Here is an 18350-nt window from a genome sequence, read left to right as displayed (position 1 = left end):
GTAAAGTCCCCATATTTGGGGACCCTATTTTATTTTTTTATTTTTTTATTCAGTCTGGTATGAGAACGGTAGCCCCTATCTGCAAAAGCAGGGTGTCTGTGGAAAGCTGAGTATATTGGTTATTGATCGGTACCTTCAAATCTTTGGAATGACTTACTACCATATATGGGCAAACACATTTATAAGGGCAGGCCGAGCCGATGACCTCATTTCAAGATGGCTGCTATCTACATTCCGGTCAGTGTTGTGAAGCATAAACGAAATAAACACAGAATCCGTTGATACACACCGAAAGCCAAGACGCCACAGATCATGAGGATATCTTATTTGTCTGCCTGTGACCTACTGTTATTGATCAGCAAACATTCAAGGTAAGCTTTGATACGTTCTGTGTTTGAGCTCTAGCTACATGGGGGGTATCAAATTCATCTTTAGGTTGGTAGGGATGTATGACTTAATTGCAACATTGAATGTCCACCGAGTGACTATCTTTGTGCATCAAAAATATGATGTTGCCTGCTTACGCGCTGTAGGTATCCATATCCCCTGTATGTCCCCCAACACCACCACAATGTTTGAGAGAGGTTGGTGTTGTAGAAATTTAGTTTTTATAGTAAAGTGTCCCTTTTAGGCACATCCAGTGTGTAAAAACAGTGCAATTACCACATTCGGACACTTTGGAGAGGTTGAGAGGACACTTGAATGTATCCTGGATACCCCATAACACCACAATGTTTGAGTGAGGTTGATATGGTAGAAATTGTGTTTTTATACTGAACAAATGGCATTTAGGGATTGCAAATATGTAATAGCGCTGGAATTATCTAATTTACAGACATATGCCACTTTGGAGAGGTTTAAGGACACTTGGAAACGTCCCGTGACCACACCTGACACCACTTATTAACACATATGCCCATTTCTAGTTGTTAGGTCTATCAATCCCATTTTTTTCTGATATTGTTCACATGTTGTGGAAGCCATCTGATATGTTTCCAGCTCCAGCCATCAATAATTCACTTATAGCTTGTCAATGAAAAATGTTAAACGGTGATTTTGTGTGTGCTTGATCTTGTGTATTCTGAACTATGTAACTATTATCTATCTTCTGATCATTTCCTCATAATCTCCCAGATGGCTTAATCCAAATATACCAAATTTGTGCATGTCAGACTCATGTAATTACACATTGAGAGAAAATGATTTTGATCGCAAGCCCTGATCCCAATGACTCGACTGCCCCCACATGGAGAGAAAGAGAACTGCTCTTTTTCAGGGACTCATGAGTCCCGGCAAAAGAGTGATCAAGTTAAGATCCGACATCTTTATGCTGCATGGCTGAGAAATAGTGTTCTTAACAGCAGTTGGTTGGGTCCCAGAGCCCCCATAATGCCTCATTCTTAACCCCCACAGAGTGACATCCTTTTGAGACCCATGGGATTAGCACTGTCCCTAATCCAGCACTCTGTTCGCAGGTAACAAATCAAATCAAAGTTTATTGGTCGTGTTTAGCAGGTGTTATAGCGGTGTAGCGAAATGCTTATGTTGCTTCCTCCTAAGCATGCAGTCGAATGTCAAGAATGTACAGCAGTACATAGAATATAGAGTGAGCTATGTCAAGAATCCAGTATATAAATAAATATCCGATGTGTATAAACAGTGTAACTAAAATACATTGTACAGTAGAATAAATATTAGAATAAGCTATGTCGGGGATACAGTATTTAAATACACAGTGTGAAACAGGAATTGACCAGTGGTTCAATGTCTCTATAACATGGGATAGCAGCGTTGGCTGGGAGTGTGTGTAAGTGTATGTGCGACTGCCCCGCAGAAGAAATATAGTATCAACCCACAGAGAAGCACGAGATTGAACTTCACTCAATTTTCTAGAGTTTTCCCTGTTAACACTATTAACGTTTCCCTTTACTGTGGGAATTTTAATCGAATCAACGCAATACTAGCCACTTCCAATGCAACATACCGAAACAAAATGAACTATGCAAGACTTAGTATGCAAAACTAACTATGCAAGAGATTTTTTTGTAGGCAGAAATTATCGGAGTAGGGTTGTATTGCATTGACATGCACCACTCAGCCAGTACTCTACACAGACCAGTGTGGCATAAACAATCAGAGCTGCAGTAGGCCTACATGCAAATAGACCATTGCCACATACTGTATGGATCTGTGCCATTTTATGAGTAGATGCGCTCGTTTTGAGATCAAAGCGAGAGCTGCATGTAGCCACGTGTGCATATTTTGTTAACTCACTAACTAGCAAATTAAATTATTAGCACAGTTATAGATAATTTGTAGTCAGCAATAGGGGAGTGATTGCTTCCTACAAGAGCACAAAATGGGTACATTTTTAGACATCTTTGAAAAGCCAGTCAGGTTAAAAAAAAATTAAGGGGCAGTGTTGTATTTTGAAGAAACTAATTAGCCAAAAGGCAGAGGATAGCATAATTTGTCAGATTTTCTGTAATAATGGTATAGGAATAATAATGCATTTTATTTTGTAAAGGGGTTTCTTGCATCAGACAACACAACATTTTCAGTCACCTCCTTGTCTGAAGGACAAGTGGATAAACAGGTTAATGTCAAGCCTTGCATGTTTTTATTTTTTATTTAACTAGGCAAGTCAGTTAAGAACAAATCCTTATTTACAATAACGGCCTAGGAACAGTGGGCTAACTGCATTGTTCAGGGGTAGAATGACAGATTTTTACCTTGTCAGCTCGGGGATTCGAGCTAGCAACCTTTCGGTGTCTGGCCCAACGCTCCAACCACTAGGCTACCTGCCGCCCCTTATGTAATGTAGGCCTACATTGAACACCACACATTGGCTGCTACTGTAGATTGAATGAAAGAACAGCTATTTCCGTGTTAAAATGTAATGGGATACATTAGCTCCATTGTTTTTGATGGTAGGCAACTCTGGTAGACCTACATTATGATCAAATAGCCACGGTAGCCTACATGGCCACTGTTAAAACTGTAACTTAAACACAACCTCAGTGTTCACAGTAAACGCACGCTGGAAGTTGCACAGCATTTTCACAATGTTCAAATTTGTGCTCAGCAGACTTGAAATTTGCTCAGTGCCTGAAAAATATTAGAGGAAACATTGTTTGTGAGTATGAGGTGTGTGTGCTAGCTTGTGTGTTTTGTGTGAGAGAGTGTGCATCACCTAGTAGACCGCTAGTGATGGCTGTTAAACAGGTTGATGGCCTGGTAATAGAGGGTCTTAGGGGCCATGACAAATTTCTTTAGCCACCTGAAGTTGTAGAGGTGCTGTTGCGCCTCTACAACTTGATGATTGATTTGGAGTCGTGCGTGGCCACTCAGTCATGGATGAACAGGAAGTACAGGAAGGGGCTGAGCACACACCCCTGGGGGACCCCCATTTTGAGGATCAGCGTAGGAGGTATGGTGCAGGAGACATTTTATAAAACGTGTGTCTTAAATCAGAGGAGCAGGGCAGAGGAAAAGATTAAATCAGTCAACCAGATGGGCTGGAGTCTCAACCAAGGCTGGATGGTTTAATCATCCACCTAATAAACCTTCAGCAATGTTGATGGGAACAAATCCAACACTTCAACACTGAGGTGTTAACCTCAACAAATAGTAGTGTGTTTTCCCCTGCGGTCATATATCATGGTGCATACAGCCATGGCACACTAGATGTATGTCTTTAGCATGTGAGAAAGATTAAGTTGAAATTGCGATGTACGTGATTGGGGAATGAGAGATTGAAACTCCCGGTGGATCGTTAGACTAATAACACGGCCCAAGTTTATAATTTATTGCCTGTGACGTATCTCCTGAATATTTATTAATAGTTTACACGGTGTTCTTTTCCTTTACACCTAAATTGAGGATATAAATTACTACCCAACGCCAGCCAAAACCATAACTGTAGGCTACAGGGTGTTATTGAAAACGGTATCCCTCCGAGACACACTTTTCTGAAAAACAATCCACAGCCCAGCTGTTTTATTTGGATTGAATACAGCTGAAAGTGCTAACAGCATCCGCCTTGTTAAGTTGTTGCAAAAGGCTGGCATGATATGAAAAGCAAGGTTAGAATGTATTAAAATAAAAAAAATCATGCTTTGTATATCACAAACGAACCACTTAACTGACTGACGGTTTCCCGCTCAACAAATTGTCCACAGCATGGGAGGGCGCTAACTTCCTGCAATGGATATGAATTTAACACACCCTTATTTAAATCAACTGTACTCTATCATTTACCCCAAGCAGCAGAGCGGGCATTGTAGCTGCACAGTGGACTACTGAGTGGATGCAATTAGAACAGAATTAGCTACCTTAAGTAAAACTTTAATATGTCTAATAGAAATGTGAAAGCCTGATTCCAATAGCAGATTTTTGTGGAAATGCTATGGAATTTTAATTGAAAACACATGCTGGGGTTCATAAATGTTTTACTATATTGATCAGTAAAGGCACCTCAGACCAGACCTTATAAGGTTCTACACAACCTCCAGAAATCTCACTCAGTCACTACTCTACCTTGGTAATGTAGTCAGAGGAACTATAAATGCCATGACCACCAGCCCTATGAGTAAACACAGTGTTTATGGTGTAGCAAGGCTTAGACTCTGAAACTCCAATTTGTCTGACCGAAGAGCAGTGGAGGAGGGGGACCCAGATTACAGCAGGAGAGCGAGAGAGGAAGAGGTTAAGAGGGAGAGAGAGCGGCCCAGAAAGAGCCTGCAGACTTCCAACAGAGTAAGAGGGAGCGAGAGAAAGACAGAGAAAGAAAAATAGAGACAACGAGAGAAAGTAGCAAGATAGAGCCTGCAGTCTGTCTTTTAACAGAGAGAGAAAGAATGGTAGCAAGATAAAGAGAGAGAGGATAATGAGCTAAATCACTGAACCATGAGTGCAGTCCCTTATTCTCATCTATTACACACACACACACACACACACACACACACACACACACACACACACACACACACACACAATCACGTCCATATATACAGTACACACATGCACTGACACGTGCATGCACAGGGTACATATAAAATACGTTGCCATGCAGAGAAACAGTAGGTTCCTAGATCAAAGTCCCTCAGATCATTCTATAACACCGATAATGTCAGTCCCACTCAACCTCCGATATGTTCAAATTTTATTTGTCACATACACATGGTTAGCAGATGTTAATGCCAGTGTAGCGAAATGCTTGTGCTTCTAGTTCCGACAATGCAGTAATAACCAACGAGTAATCTAACCTATCAATTCCACAACTACTACCTTATACACACAAGTGTAAAGGGATAAAGAATATGTACATAAAGATATATGAATGAGTGATGGTACAGAACGGCATAGGCAAGATGCAGTAGATGGTATCGAGTACAGTATATACATATGAGATGAGTAATGTAGGGTATATAAACATAAAAGTGGCATAGTTTAAAGTGGCTAGTGATACATGTATTACATAAAGATGGCAAGATGCAGTAGATGATATAGAGTACAGTATATGCATATACATTATATTAAGTGGCATTGTTTAAAGTGGCTAGTGATACATTTTTGATAAATTTCCATCAATTTCCATTATTAAAGTGGGCTGGAGTTGAGTCAGTATGTTGGCAGCAGCCACTCAATGTTAGTGGTGGCTGTTTAACAGTCTGATGGCCTTGAGATAGAAGCTGTTTTTCAGTCTCTCGGTCCCAGCTTTGATGCACCTGTACTGACCTCGCCTTCTGGATGATAGCGGAGTGAACAGGCAGTGGCTCGGGTGGTTGTTGTCCTTGATGATATTTTTGGCCTTCCTGTGACATCGGGTGGTGTAGGTGTCCTGGAGGGCAGGTAGTTTGCCCCCAGTGATGCGTTGTGCAGACCTCACTACCCTCTGGAGAGCCTTACGGTTGTGGGCGGAGCAGTTGCCGTACCAGGCGGTGATACAGCCCGACAGGATGCTCTCGATTGTGCATCTGTAGAAGTTTGTGAGTGCTTTTGGTGACAAGCCGAATTTCTTCAGCCTACTGAGGTTGAAGAGGCGCTGCTGCGCCTTCTTCACAACGCTGTCTGTGTGGGTGGACCAATTCAGTTTGTCCGTGATGTGTACGCCGAGGAACTTAAAACTTTCCACAATCATCTCCTTTGTTTTGTTGACGTTGAGTGTGAGGTTATTTTCCTGACACCACACTCCGAGGGCCCTCACCTCCTCCCTGTAGGCCGTCTCGTCGTTGTTGGTAATCAAGCCTACCACTGTTGTGTCGTCCGCAAACTTGATGATTGAGTTGGAGGCGTGCATGGCCACGCAGTCGTGGGTGAACAGGGAGTACAGGAGAGGGCTCAGAACGCACCCTTGTGGGGCCCCAGTGTTGAGGATCAGCGGGGTGGAGATGTTGTTACCTACCCTCACCACCTGGGGGGTGGCCCGTCAGGAAGTCCAGTACCCAGTTGCACAGGGCGGGGTCGAGACCCAGGTTCTCGAGCTTGATGACGAGTTTGGAGGGTACTATGGTGTTAAATGCTGAGCTGTAGTCGATGAACAGCATTCTCACATAGGCATTCCTCTTGTCCAGATGGGTTAGGGCAGTGTGGTTGCGATTGCGTCGTCTGTGGACCTATTGGGGCGGTAAGCAAATTGGAGTGGGTCTAGGGTGTCAGGTAGGGTGGAGGTGATATGGTCCTTGACTAGTCTCTCAAAGCACTTCATGATGACGGAAGTGAGTGCTACGGGGCGGTAGTCGTTTAGCTCAGTTACGTTAGCTTTCTTGGGAACAGGAACAATGGTGGCCCTCTTGAAGCATGTGGGAACAGCAGACTGGGATAAGGATTGATTGAATATGTCCGTAAACACACCAGCCAGCTGGTCTGCACATGCTCTGAGGACGCGGCTGGGGATGCCGTCTGGGCCTGCAGCCTTGTGAGGGTTAACACGTTTAAATGTTTTACTCATGTCGGCTGCAGTGAAGGAGAGTCCGCAGGTTTTGGTAGCGGGCTGTGTCAGTGGCACTGTATTGTCCTCAAAGCGAGCAAAGAAGTTATTTAGTCTGTCTGGGAGCAAGACATCCTAGTCCGTGACGGGGCTGGTTTTCTTTTTGTAGTCTGTGATTGACTGTAGACCCTGCCACATACCTCTTGTGTCTGAGCCGTTGAATTGCAACTCTACTTTGTCTCTATACTGACGCTTAGCTTGTTTGATTGCCTTGCGGAGGGAATAGCTACACTGTTTGTATTCGGTCAGTTTGTGTCATATGCATGTCCATCGGGAGTGTGTTGCTGCTTTTGTGCTGTAGTTTGAAAGCAGGATGTGTTTCATTGTGTGAGCCAACCCACTTGCTGGTACAGTAGTTTCTATCCCCCTACACTGCAGCAGGCAGCATCACAGTTAATAACTGCATGTTTCCAGTCACAACATACCCGGCCTCACTGACACCATGTTGGGTTTGAAAATCAATAACCCCACCGCTAAAAGGCCAGACAATTTGCAAGCATGGGCAGAGCAAATCCATACGCTGCCAGTGTTTTAATGAAGGGAATCTTAACCAAGAGCCAGGGCCACTGTGGCTTTTCATTAGGCTGGGCTACTCCGAGCCAGGGTCCATGGGGGAGAAGGAGAGGGAGAGAGGGCAGGAGGGCTGAGGTTGAGATGGAGGGTGGAGGAATGGAGGGAAGGAATCAGAGGGATATCCCTGGAGATGGAGCGAGAGAGAGAGAAGAAGATTAAAGGACATGCCACTGGAATGGAGGAGAGAGGAGGAGAAGATCAGGGAAGCGAGGGAACAGAAGACGGTGGCTGCAGACAAATGGAAAGAGAGATGGGGAAGATTAACCGCAACATAGAAATGAAAGACTGTGAAAGAGTGTGAGCTCCGTAGCTTGGTGACTACCCCCTGAAAGAAACACAAACACATGGCAGTTAGTTAGTCTGCCTTCATAGTGCCATATCCCTCCGCCTGGCCCATTCCTCCCCATCTCCTCCACTAACTAGGCTGCTCCTGCCTCAGTGTTGTTCTCCTGTAATTGGAGCTGCAAGCCCAAGACGTGCTCAGTGTTCGTCAGGCTGACAGTCAGGGCGGCTTCCATTAAGGTTTAATAAGTGAGTCGGCGAGGAGAGGGTTGCTGTCAGCCCGGTGGGACAGAGAGAGAGACCTGTCCCCCTCCCCTCTCCTCCCTCTTCACCCCTCCCTGCTCCAGCTGCTTTGTCTCCCCCAGCCATTGACACAAAGCAGAGTGGCTCCAAAGGCGACAATCACTAATGGCCTAGGCCTTTCAGAGTGCGATGTGCATCGTCTCACTGTGAGGGGAAAAAAGGAGACACATTGGGTCTGAATGGGAGGAGAATGATGCTGCTCCAGATAGGGCGGATGCATTTCAATGGTGGTTCAGTATCATTACCAGGAAAGGGCAACCCTCCTCGCCGTATTCTCTAGTTGAGGTGTGGGAACACAGACGCTCATCACAACCTCTCCCCACACCGAAACGACAGCGTATTATTGCACCGTACAGAATTGAATCTGATGTTCCATAGTGAACCCCGGACGTGCATTTTCAGGGAGAAATGTGAAAGGGAAAAGGGAATGGGAACTCCTCAGTGTAAGTGAAGTATGAACATTTCCAGATGTGGATGAAATTATGGTCCAAAGTTGTTAGAGAGCCATCAAGGCTTGTGGTTTTTAGGAATTACCAAACCCATGAACCAATTCATTACCTCATTGGTTTAGGAATAAAACAGGCCGCAGTAAATAAATATGACAGCAGTGCCATATCCTGTCATTATTTCCACTGTCGCTCTCTGCTGCCTGGCTGCCACTGAACATCATCATTTAGGAGCACAGTACTTTCCAGAGTAATGTAATAGATACTGGCAGTGAATCCAAGTTGAATATTGGTCCGAAAAGAGAAAATAAATAGTGTATGAATCAGGGATATTTTTAGGCTGGCCTGGTGATGATGGATCAGGGATATGTTTAGAGAGAGAGAGAGATAAATGAGTGTTTAGCAGAAAACACAAGCACAATGAGAAGGACTATGCTTAGCCAGCAGAATGATGAGCTCTCTATGTGACAGATAGAGGGAAGTAAAAGGGAAAGAAAGAAAAGGGAAAATCAGTCACGTTAATATGAAACCAAAAACCCATACAGGTACTTTGTGGATATCCACTCTATAGTTGAAGATGCAATAGACACACAACACATATTTCACTCACTGTAACTATGGTACCCAGCGATCCGCCATGTATTTCCGAGGTCTATTAAATAAGTGATCAAACACTAATAAGAGTATAAAAGGACCTAGATTGACCAAGATGGCAACTTGATTAGCACTAAATCCTTTTCACTGTGGCCTTTCAATTCGCACCTTCTATTGTTATGGTTTTTAATGTAGGCCGTCCCCATTCTCTGCCTGTCAACGCATGGAGAACAATACTGTGTCTCGCCAAGCCCCAAAACCCACTAATTAGCTACTAGCTAGTTTCTCCTACCTGCTCCTAATTATTGCCATTTGTCTCCATTACAATAAATGTATCAGATGATAAAGGTATGTTTGTTTAAAGCAGACCTCTGCTCCCTGCATTCTGGCATGTTCTTTCTCTGCTTTCTTTGCGGGGTGAATAAGTGGCTCCCAACATCCATTAATGACATCCATCTATTTCCTGTGGGGCCTTATCTTATCTCCCTGACACACCCATCACCATCCCTTTGCTGTTCTAGTAATTTAAGAAACATTTACTGTTTGTCTGGGGCCTCTATTGCAGTAGTTTGCTGAAGGCCTCTTTTCTCTTTCTTCATCCCTCTCTCCTCTCTCTCTATCCCTCTCCCTCTCTCTCGCTCTTGTTCTTCCTCTCTGTCTCTCTCTCTCTCCCTCTGTCTTTCTCACTCTTCCACTCTCTCTCTCTCTCTCTCTCTCTCTCTCTCTCTCTCTCTCACTCACTCACTCACTCACTCACTCACTCACTCTCACTCTGTCTCTCTTGCTCTCCCTCTCTGTCTTTCTCTCGCTCACGCTTTCATAGTTTTTCCCTCATTTCCTCCTCTGGCTGGGAGTAAGCTCTTTGTTTTCTATTGGTATTGTCCCTGGTGCTTGCACTGCAAAGAACAAGTTTTCTCCTGACATTTTCTTAATTGATCCATGGCAGCAGCTTTGTGCTCTGCTGTTTTTCCACTGCTTTAGTAATTCATATATTCTGTTCTCCAGAGGAGCTTCTCTCAAGTTCTTTGCAGGGAAAATAAGCATATTGTCGTAGTCCTCTTTCAGATGTGATTGTATTTTTTAAAACCATTTCTCATGCCGTTAGAAGAAAATAACTTTGTGAAGTTCATGTGTTAATACAGTATGCAACTTAAATCAATTCTCACTCTAACCGGTCGCTGCAGCTGTACATAGTCCATCTGTAAACAGCCCACCCAATTTACCTACCTCATCCCCTTACTGTTTTTATTTATTTACTTTTCTGCTCTTTTATACACCAGTATCTCTACTTGCACATGATCATCTGATGATTTATCACTCCAGTGTTAATCTGCTAAATTGTAATTATTCGCTCCTATGGCCTATTTATTGCCTACCTCCTCATGCCTTTTGCACACAATGTATATAGACTCATTTTTTATTTAGATTTTTTTCCTACTGTGTTATTGACTTGTTTATTGTTTACTCCATATGTAACTCTGTGTTGTTGTCTGTTCACACTGCTATGCTTTATCTTGGCCAGGTCGCAGTCGTAAATGAGAACTTGTTCTCAACTAGCCTACCTGGTTAAATAAAGGTGAAATAAAAAATAAATAAAATAAAAAATTACTCACTATTAAAGGGATGGTTCAATGAAGCCCTTTATCCACTTCTCAGAGTCCAGGACTATCCCTTTAATTCCGGAATGTACAGGCATCTTCCGCTGCAAAGTAAATGTTCTGCAACGCTTCGGGGTTGGGAGATATTCTCAATCAGGAAGACAGTTATTACAGCCATTAAAATCACCATCCACTTTAGGTAATGAACACAATTAGCCGTTACACCAATAGCATATCTTCGCAGAAGAGCATTCCTCCCCACCCACTGAGGCACAGGGAAATAGGCCACTTTCTCAAGCTGTAATCTCCCACTTTACTAAGGCCAGAGCTGAGATGATGTTAACTGTGCTCTGTCTACAGACTTTAGAACCCTGATGAAGGCTAAATGCAGAAATGTATTGTTGTTTTATAATGTATTTTTCTCTTCAACATCATTGTTCCCCAGGAGTGTCTGAACCCTCTTTCACATATCCACCGTATCCACTGACTCATTGACAGCCTTTTCTGTTCATCTGTCTGTCTTTCTCTTTGTCTGTAGGTCTCCTGCAGGAGTCTTTCATTGACGAGCCAGATGGTCTGGTGTCAGTCAACCTGCTGGTTGTGTCTGCAGTTTCAGCTTTCGCCACGGGGGCGGTGCTGTCGGGCTTGGCTGTCTGCTGGATCATGAGTCATCGCCACCGCACACGAGGGGCAGGAGCCAACAGGAGCCGTAAAGGGGACAAGGAGCAGAACATGCTGGGTCAGGGCCGGAGCGGCTCAGTGATGAGCGTGACACGTACCAGCGGCAGCGAGAGACCCCGGTCACATTCTCAGGCAGACAACCCGTTTGTAATGCCCAACGGCTGGCCTAAAGGAGAGATGGATCCAGGCCTACCTACTCCAGAACAGACCCCCCTGCAGCAGAAACGGCCTCCACCCAGCATGAGAGATGTAGACTGGGACCAGAGTCAGACCTTCCTCACTTCAGTGGGCATGCCCTGCCCAGCCAACTCCGTCATCTACCTGAGCTCCAAGTTCCTGCAGGAGAGAGGTGGCAGGCACGAGGGCCCAGGGGATGTGGGGCCCCCCAACACGGAGCGAACACGTTACCTGGTCCTGGCCAGCAACCGGGAGCCCCATGGGGGACAACCCAGGACCACCCTGAGGAACTCTGCAGGTGAATACAACTACCCAGCCACGCCACAGGACTCCCCAGACCGCAGGAGGGTGGTCTCAGCCCCCAGCACCCAGATGGACTTTGGGGAGCCTCCCCGCTGGACTCACGAGGGACTCAACTATAACAGCAATAACGGAGCGCCCTACCCCTCCCAGCGCCCTGGCCTGATCCGGGCCAACCACCACGGCCTTGCCGACTTCAGTCACCTAATGGGAAAGAGCGTGGGCGAGCCCACCCCTAGTGGCCAGTGAGGAGAAGAGCGCAATGAACCCCCCTCTCTGAAACCCATTTCCCCTCAGCAACTGGAATACCCCTCAGACTCACTCTCCCTTCCCGAATCCTGCCCTGTCTGTCCTCTCTCACTGTCATTCAATGTTCTGACATCCCCCGGCGTGAAGCCTGACTGACTAACTGACTGAAGAGACTGGGTCTCCAGAAGCCAGCAGTTTAGAGAGAGAAAGAGAGAGAGAGAGTTAAAGAGATGAGGTTATTCTCCTCATGGCTGCAGCTCTGCTATCACCCTGAGAGGTGCACCCCTCTGCTCCGTACGTGGTTTAACCCACAGAGCATGGACTGGACACCATAAAACCAACCTCAAGGACTAGGAAGGGGTGCAAGGGAAAGGACATTTTGTGAAAAAGGAAAAACAAAAAGAAATGAGAACCGCTTCACTGATAATTTAGTTCAGTTCCAGTTGTGAAAGGTCTCATTCTACTATCTTGTGCTCTGCAAGTCTTTGGGTGTGACATTTTTATTTCTGCTTTGCTTTTGTGCCAGCATCCAGCAGACAACCATGTGCTTTTCCTTGTTTTTTTTCTGGCCACCTCTATCAGTCAGCTCTATCAGTGAGCTCTATCAGTCAGCTCTATCAGTCAGCTTGTGTTTGATAGATATTAGCAATGCCAGGTGGCACTGGATCATGCAGTATGGGAAAGGGTTCCTGTCTTAATGTGGGCATACAACACACTGGATCTTTATTGGAATATGCTTGATAATGATGTCAACGATCCATCCCATTGTGTTAACAATCATGGAAAAACCACACATTTCTAGTGTGTTTCTAAAGCTCTATTATGTGTTTATAATCAGACCTTGTAACGGTTTCCTCCCCCTGTCTGCAGCCCAGACCTAGCAACAACAGCACTGGACTTGAACATGTTAAGGTGGAGGGGACAAAAACCAGCAGGGAGGAGATAAGAGAGGATGGTACCTTAATATCTCTGTGTTTCCTTGGAGAAGTTGAGGGAACAGCGAAAGACAGTCAGAGGGCACAGTGGTATAAGACAACCTTGTCCCTCCCACTCCCTTCCTCCTTCTCTGTCTGTCTCTCCCTGGATCTATGTGACCTGACCTGAGGCCTGGGCTACCCGGCAGGCCAGCGGACAGGAGAGAAGAGCACATAGCCCATTTAGGGGAATGTGAGCCTGGCTGTGGGAGTTAGCGGGCCCAGGGCCCTGCCACTGGGGAGCTCCATTCAGGCTCCTCTCCCTGACACTGAGCCTCTTTGTGCCCCGGAGCAGGAGGAGATGGCTGCAACAAATAGCCGTTAAGAGTCAGGGCCGGGGGGGCGAACCCAGTGCCCCAGCCCAGCGGAATATCAATGAGGACAGCAGTGCCCCCCTGCCCATCCCTCCGGCCCCCCTCACAGACACTGGCACCGTTTGGGACTGGGGCTGGGACCAGTCAGGGTGGTAGGCCAGGGATGGGCCGATAGGGCTGGGGCTAGGAGACTGGCATCATTCAGACTGCTATCACTTCTATATCCCTGCCTTTCAGCATCTATACACAAGGGACACTGGCTCAACAAAGCAAAGTAGAACTGTTTGGGCGTGGATTGTCTCCCTCCACTCTCTCTCTCTCTGTTTGATGTTCTCCTTTTGTCCGCCTCTCTGCTCACTCCCCTGTCTGTAGATCCGGTGGCTCGTGTTTTTTCATCCGTGTCATGACTTGTGTGTGTGGATGCTGCTCTGTTTCAGGCTACAGCGGAAGTTGTCCATAATCTCCTTGTTCTCCCTCTAGTTCTCTGGCCTGGTAGCCATTATCTGAGTGATTTCTGCCGCAATCCCCCAACATTCACAAATCAGTGTTAACTGCACCCTCACCCTGAGCGCTCGTCGGCAACACGCATGGGAGCGCATAGACTGGCTTCATTAGTGGGTCTGTGGGCTGGGAGGAGCAGAGAAGGAGAGCTAGAGAGGGATGGAGCTGGAGGGGCATGGGAGGAGCAGAGGCTGGGCTGATCTGGGTAGGACTGGCAGAGAGTGGTGTTAGAGAAACACACAACAGAGCCAGAGAGCACAAACATAAATCTTAGCAGGGCTTCAATACAAAGCTATGGCTACATTCAGAGCTGCTCTGAAACAGGGGGAGCAGATAGAGGGGAGGCCTGGCCTTGTATAGAAAGCCAGCTGTGTGGTGGGCTGAGGAGAGGAGCCAGGTTGGACGGTGGATTTGTTTGTCTTAATGTGTAAAGGGCTAAACCACTGAGGTAGAATACTAAAAGAGATTCATGGAGTGTAAACACATGATCTAGCTGGGTAAAAATGCCCACTCATGGCTGAGTCCAGGGAGACAAAGCAACAACTGAATGAGTGTGTATGCATGTGTGCGTTCATGTGAGTGTGTTGGTTTTTGTGTACTTGAAGTATATTAGTAGTGAGTGTTGCCATGAATGAGTAAAGTAGTCGGGTGGGTTGGGGAGTATATTGAAATAGCACATTCCATACTGTAGTAGACAAAACCACTCCTCCACGTTGTCGTCGTCCTCCTCCTCCTATCTCCATTATAGCCCTGAGAGGAGTATTGGTTGAGAACATGGGGCCTTGAAGCAGTAGTGGCCCCCTGGTGCCCCCTCTTGTCTCCTCTCTTTCTCCCAGCCAGTGGTGTCCCCTAAGTGCAGTGAGTGAATGAGGCCTACTCTGCCTGCCCAGCCAGGCGTGCTCCAGCTCCCTCTCTTACACTGTTTCACTAAACATGCTTGATTAGGCAAAGTACATCCCAGCCCCTAATGGCGTGATGAGCCCCTGAGAAGATTAGCACAGACACATCAAGAGGGTGACGAGCACCCACTCTCCTCTGCAGCTATCCCCCCATACACACACAATCACACAGTTAAACACACATAAACATACATACACTCAGACACACACACTGCTCCCTAATCAAATTCAGGATGCAATTGAATTACGATCCGCTGTTATCCCCAGGCCAGGGAGGAGGGAGGCCAAACTTGTGGCTCAGACCCAGGGATTTGCTCGTTGGAAGAGACACACATGATTATCTTAGTCCACCATGACTAAACAGTTAAGGAATCTGTGGTTCCCCATAATACAACCCTTCAGGTTTACACACAGACAGACAAACAGACACATACACACAATCAGCCTTTCCCTCTCTATATGTTGTATTAGCAGCTACAATCAAACAGAGGTAGTTTTAAATGTGTCAACACCAGAATGAGAAATCTGGGTAATTTACTGTGAAGCGCTCAAAAATCTTTGTTCTTTTGAAATCAGTTTTTAAATGTTTTAACCCTTTATCTACATTTGCAATCCGCTGATGCAGTAAATTGCTTTCTTTGGCAGCCATTACTTTCTGCTGGACATGATATGTAGCTCACAGAGTGTTCCTCTCTCTCCCCCCACCCCCACCACCCACCCCCAACCCACATGACCTGATCTGTGTGTATAAATATCATGGACTGTGTGTGTCCCTGAGACCATGCCATTGTTTGTTGTTGGCTTGTTTTCCTGAGTAACCCAGTGATTTAGCTAATGCCCCCCAGCCAGAAACTGCCAATGCCAGGATGGGATGCCCTAGAAAGACCCAAACCAAATAAGAAGACATGTAACCGAATCTGTTAAGGAATAAACACGGGCAGCAGACATATTTATCATCGAAAGATAAGCACAAAAAAATGTTAGCATTTTTGTAAAGTTGTAGAGAGCATTCTATTTAGTCCGCACTGATCATTCTTGTCATGTTTTTTTTGTTTGTTTCTGTGGTAATATTTGGTTTGAGTTTTTGGGATTTGTTGTATTGGATTTTCTATTTCCTCTTTGGTGTGTGAGTTTGATGATGAAGTTGACGAAGATGATGATGAAGATTCTGTACTGTGAACAGCATCTCAGTATTTGCTCCCACTCTGATGCCTGTGCTGTGTCTGAGTTGTGTCTGGGAGGAGGAGAGGAGAGGAGGAGAGGAGAGGAGGAGAGGAGGAGGGGATACAGACTGGAATCACAACAAAGAGAACTTTCCCACTTTTCCACTCCTCCAGAGTCGAGTCTCCTGCTACAGTGACAGACTCCTGCAGTCCTGTGGCTCTCACCAGAGGCTGTCTGTCCCTGCCTGTGACCAGGGACACTGTCATTAAATGACACAACGTGTCCCTGTGTGTACATAATCTCAATGCTTAAATGTAATTTAAGTGCAGTAGCTGCATGACACAGCCTCTGTGTGTACAGAAGTAGCAACGTGTGAATTTATACAGTACATGCAAGTGTGTGTGCTTGTGTCTGCAAATCTGTCCATCACACAAACACATGCATGCACCCTCAAACAACTGCACACACACACACACACACACACACACACACACACACACACACACACACACACACACACACACACACACACACACACACACACACACACACACACACACACACACACACACACACACACCCTTCAGCAGTTGAACACCATTTCAACATTGTCCTCAGCTCTGCCTGTCACTTAGCATGGAGACTTTGCTCTCTGTCAACTTTCTTATTCTAATAAACCACTCAGACATTAACTATCTTCTTGTATCTTCTTTTACTCCAGTTATTTTGACTATTTATTCTCCTCCTCAAGGATATATGTATATATACAGTACCCGTCAAAAGTTTGGACACCGACTCATTCAAGGGTTTTTTCTTTATTTTTACTATTTTCTACATTGTAGAATAATACTGAAGACATCAAAACTATGAAATAACACATATTGAATCATGTAGTAACCAAAAACTGTTAAACAAATCTAAATATACTTCAGATTTCAGATTCTTCAAAGTAGCCATCCTTTGCGTTGATTACAGCTTTGCACACTCTTGGCATTCTCTTAACTCCCAAGTGGAGCAGCGGACTAAGGCACTGCATATTAGTGCTAGAGGTGTCACTACAGACACTGGTTAGATTCCAGGCTGTATCATAACTGGCCATAAGACGACGCACAATTGTCCCAGCGTCGTCCAGGTTAGGGTTTGGCCGGGGTAGGCCGCCATTGTAAATAAGAATGAGTTCTTAACTGACTTGCCTAGTTAAATTAAGGTTAAATAAAACACAAAAATGAATACTTTGCTATCACTTGTGTCAAATACATTAGTACACTTCTCTTTGTAGCTATGGCGTAGTTTGAAAATACCCCCACTGTCCAGCAGATGGTGCTGTTGGTCCATCAACGGCCTTTGACAGCCATAAAATAAGACCTGAACCATGCCTCTTCGTATGCCATGGCAGTCCAGTGTGGTCCTCCACTTTGCCAACATGAGTAATACCACTGTTGACAATTCTGAGGATTACCATCGAAAAGCATCAGAATGAATAATAGAAATGAACTCAAATAGCTTTGTCAGTATTAATGATATGAGCACACCTCTCTCTCAGGGGAGTGTATGAGACAGTAACACATCTGTTGACAAGTAAAGGGGCTGTGAGGCCTGTCAGAGCCACCCATTCCCTGGTGCTGCTTTATGGGTCCTCAGCCCCTGGTGCTGCAGTATGGAGCTGGAGCCCTGCCTGCCCCGCAGTCCTCCCTCCCTCCGCCACCGCAGCCCTTGCTGGCCATCACGTAATCATAAATCTCAAAATCAATCAGCTGAGCCAGGGGCACATTCATGTGATGAATCTGATTCATTAATGGATTGGACCAATGCCAGCCCAGCAGACACTGTCAGGTTGACCCACAGCTGAGCTCACTGCAGGCTAACTCACAGCTTCACAGCCCTGTTCTGTGTATTCAGATTCCAGCCACACCTTGTCTTTTTGCATTCATTACAGGGCTGAATGGTGTTAACATCATGAACATGATACAAGACACAGTGTGTAATTTGAGGCCCATTTATCTGACATATTTATCAGGCACCTCTGAGAGAGAGAAGGAAAAGGTCATTCTGTTTAATGCTCTATCTGTTTGCTTTCAGGCACCAACACAGACAATCAAGCACAGAGGGCCGGACAGATGTACAGTAAGCTTGACAACAACACATCCAGTAAAGGACTATAGAATTACACAATCAATATAAGTGTGGACATTGGTCTACATGCCAAATAAATTATTAAAATTAAGCACAATTCGCTCTACAAGGGGTGTAGAGCCTAACTGGCATACAAGCAGCGGGTGAGTTTCAAGTTTGGGGAAGATAATT

At 45.4% G+C, this 18350-nt stretch overlaps 1 protein-coding gene across 4 annotated transcripts in view; it reads left to right on the top strand.

The window, feature by feature from the left end:
* sema6bb (sema domain, transmembrane domain (TM), and cytoplasmic domain, (semaphorin) 6Bb) overlaps positions 1-16738 on the top strand; it is a 141332-nt gene extending 124594 nt beyond the window's left edge. For all 4 annotated transcript variants that reach the window (XM_071345263.1, XM_071345262.1, XM_071345261.1 and 1 more), the window contains exon 17: positions 11326-16738. In XM_071345263.1, coding sequence (XP_071201364.1) covers positions 11326-12194 — 869 coding nt within the window. In that variant the 3' untranslated portion in view covers positions 12195-16738. The remainder of the gene's footprint in view (positions 1-11325) is intronic.
* The last annotated feature ends 1612 nt before the right edge of the window (positions 16739-18350 follow it).

This window comes from Salvelinus alpinus, chromosome 16 (genome assembly GCF_045679555.1).
Source record: "Salvelinus alpinus chromosome 16, SLU_Salpinus.1, whole genome shotgun sequence".
Classification (NCBI taxonomy): domain Eukaryota; kingdom Metazoa; phylum Chordata; class Actinopteri; order Salmoniformes; family Salmonidae; genus Salvelinus; species Salvelinus alpinus.
Note: the sequence above shows the minus strand (reverse complement) of the source record. Positions and strands in the feature narration are given on the sequence as shown.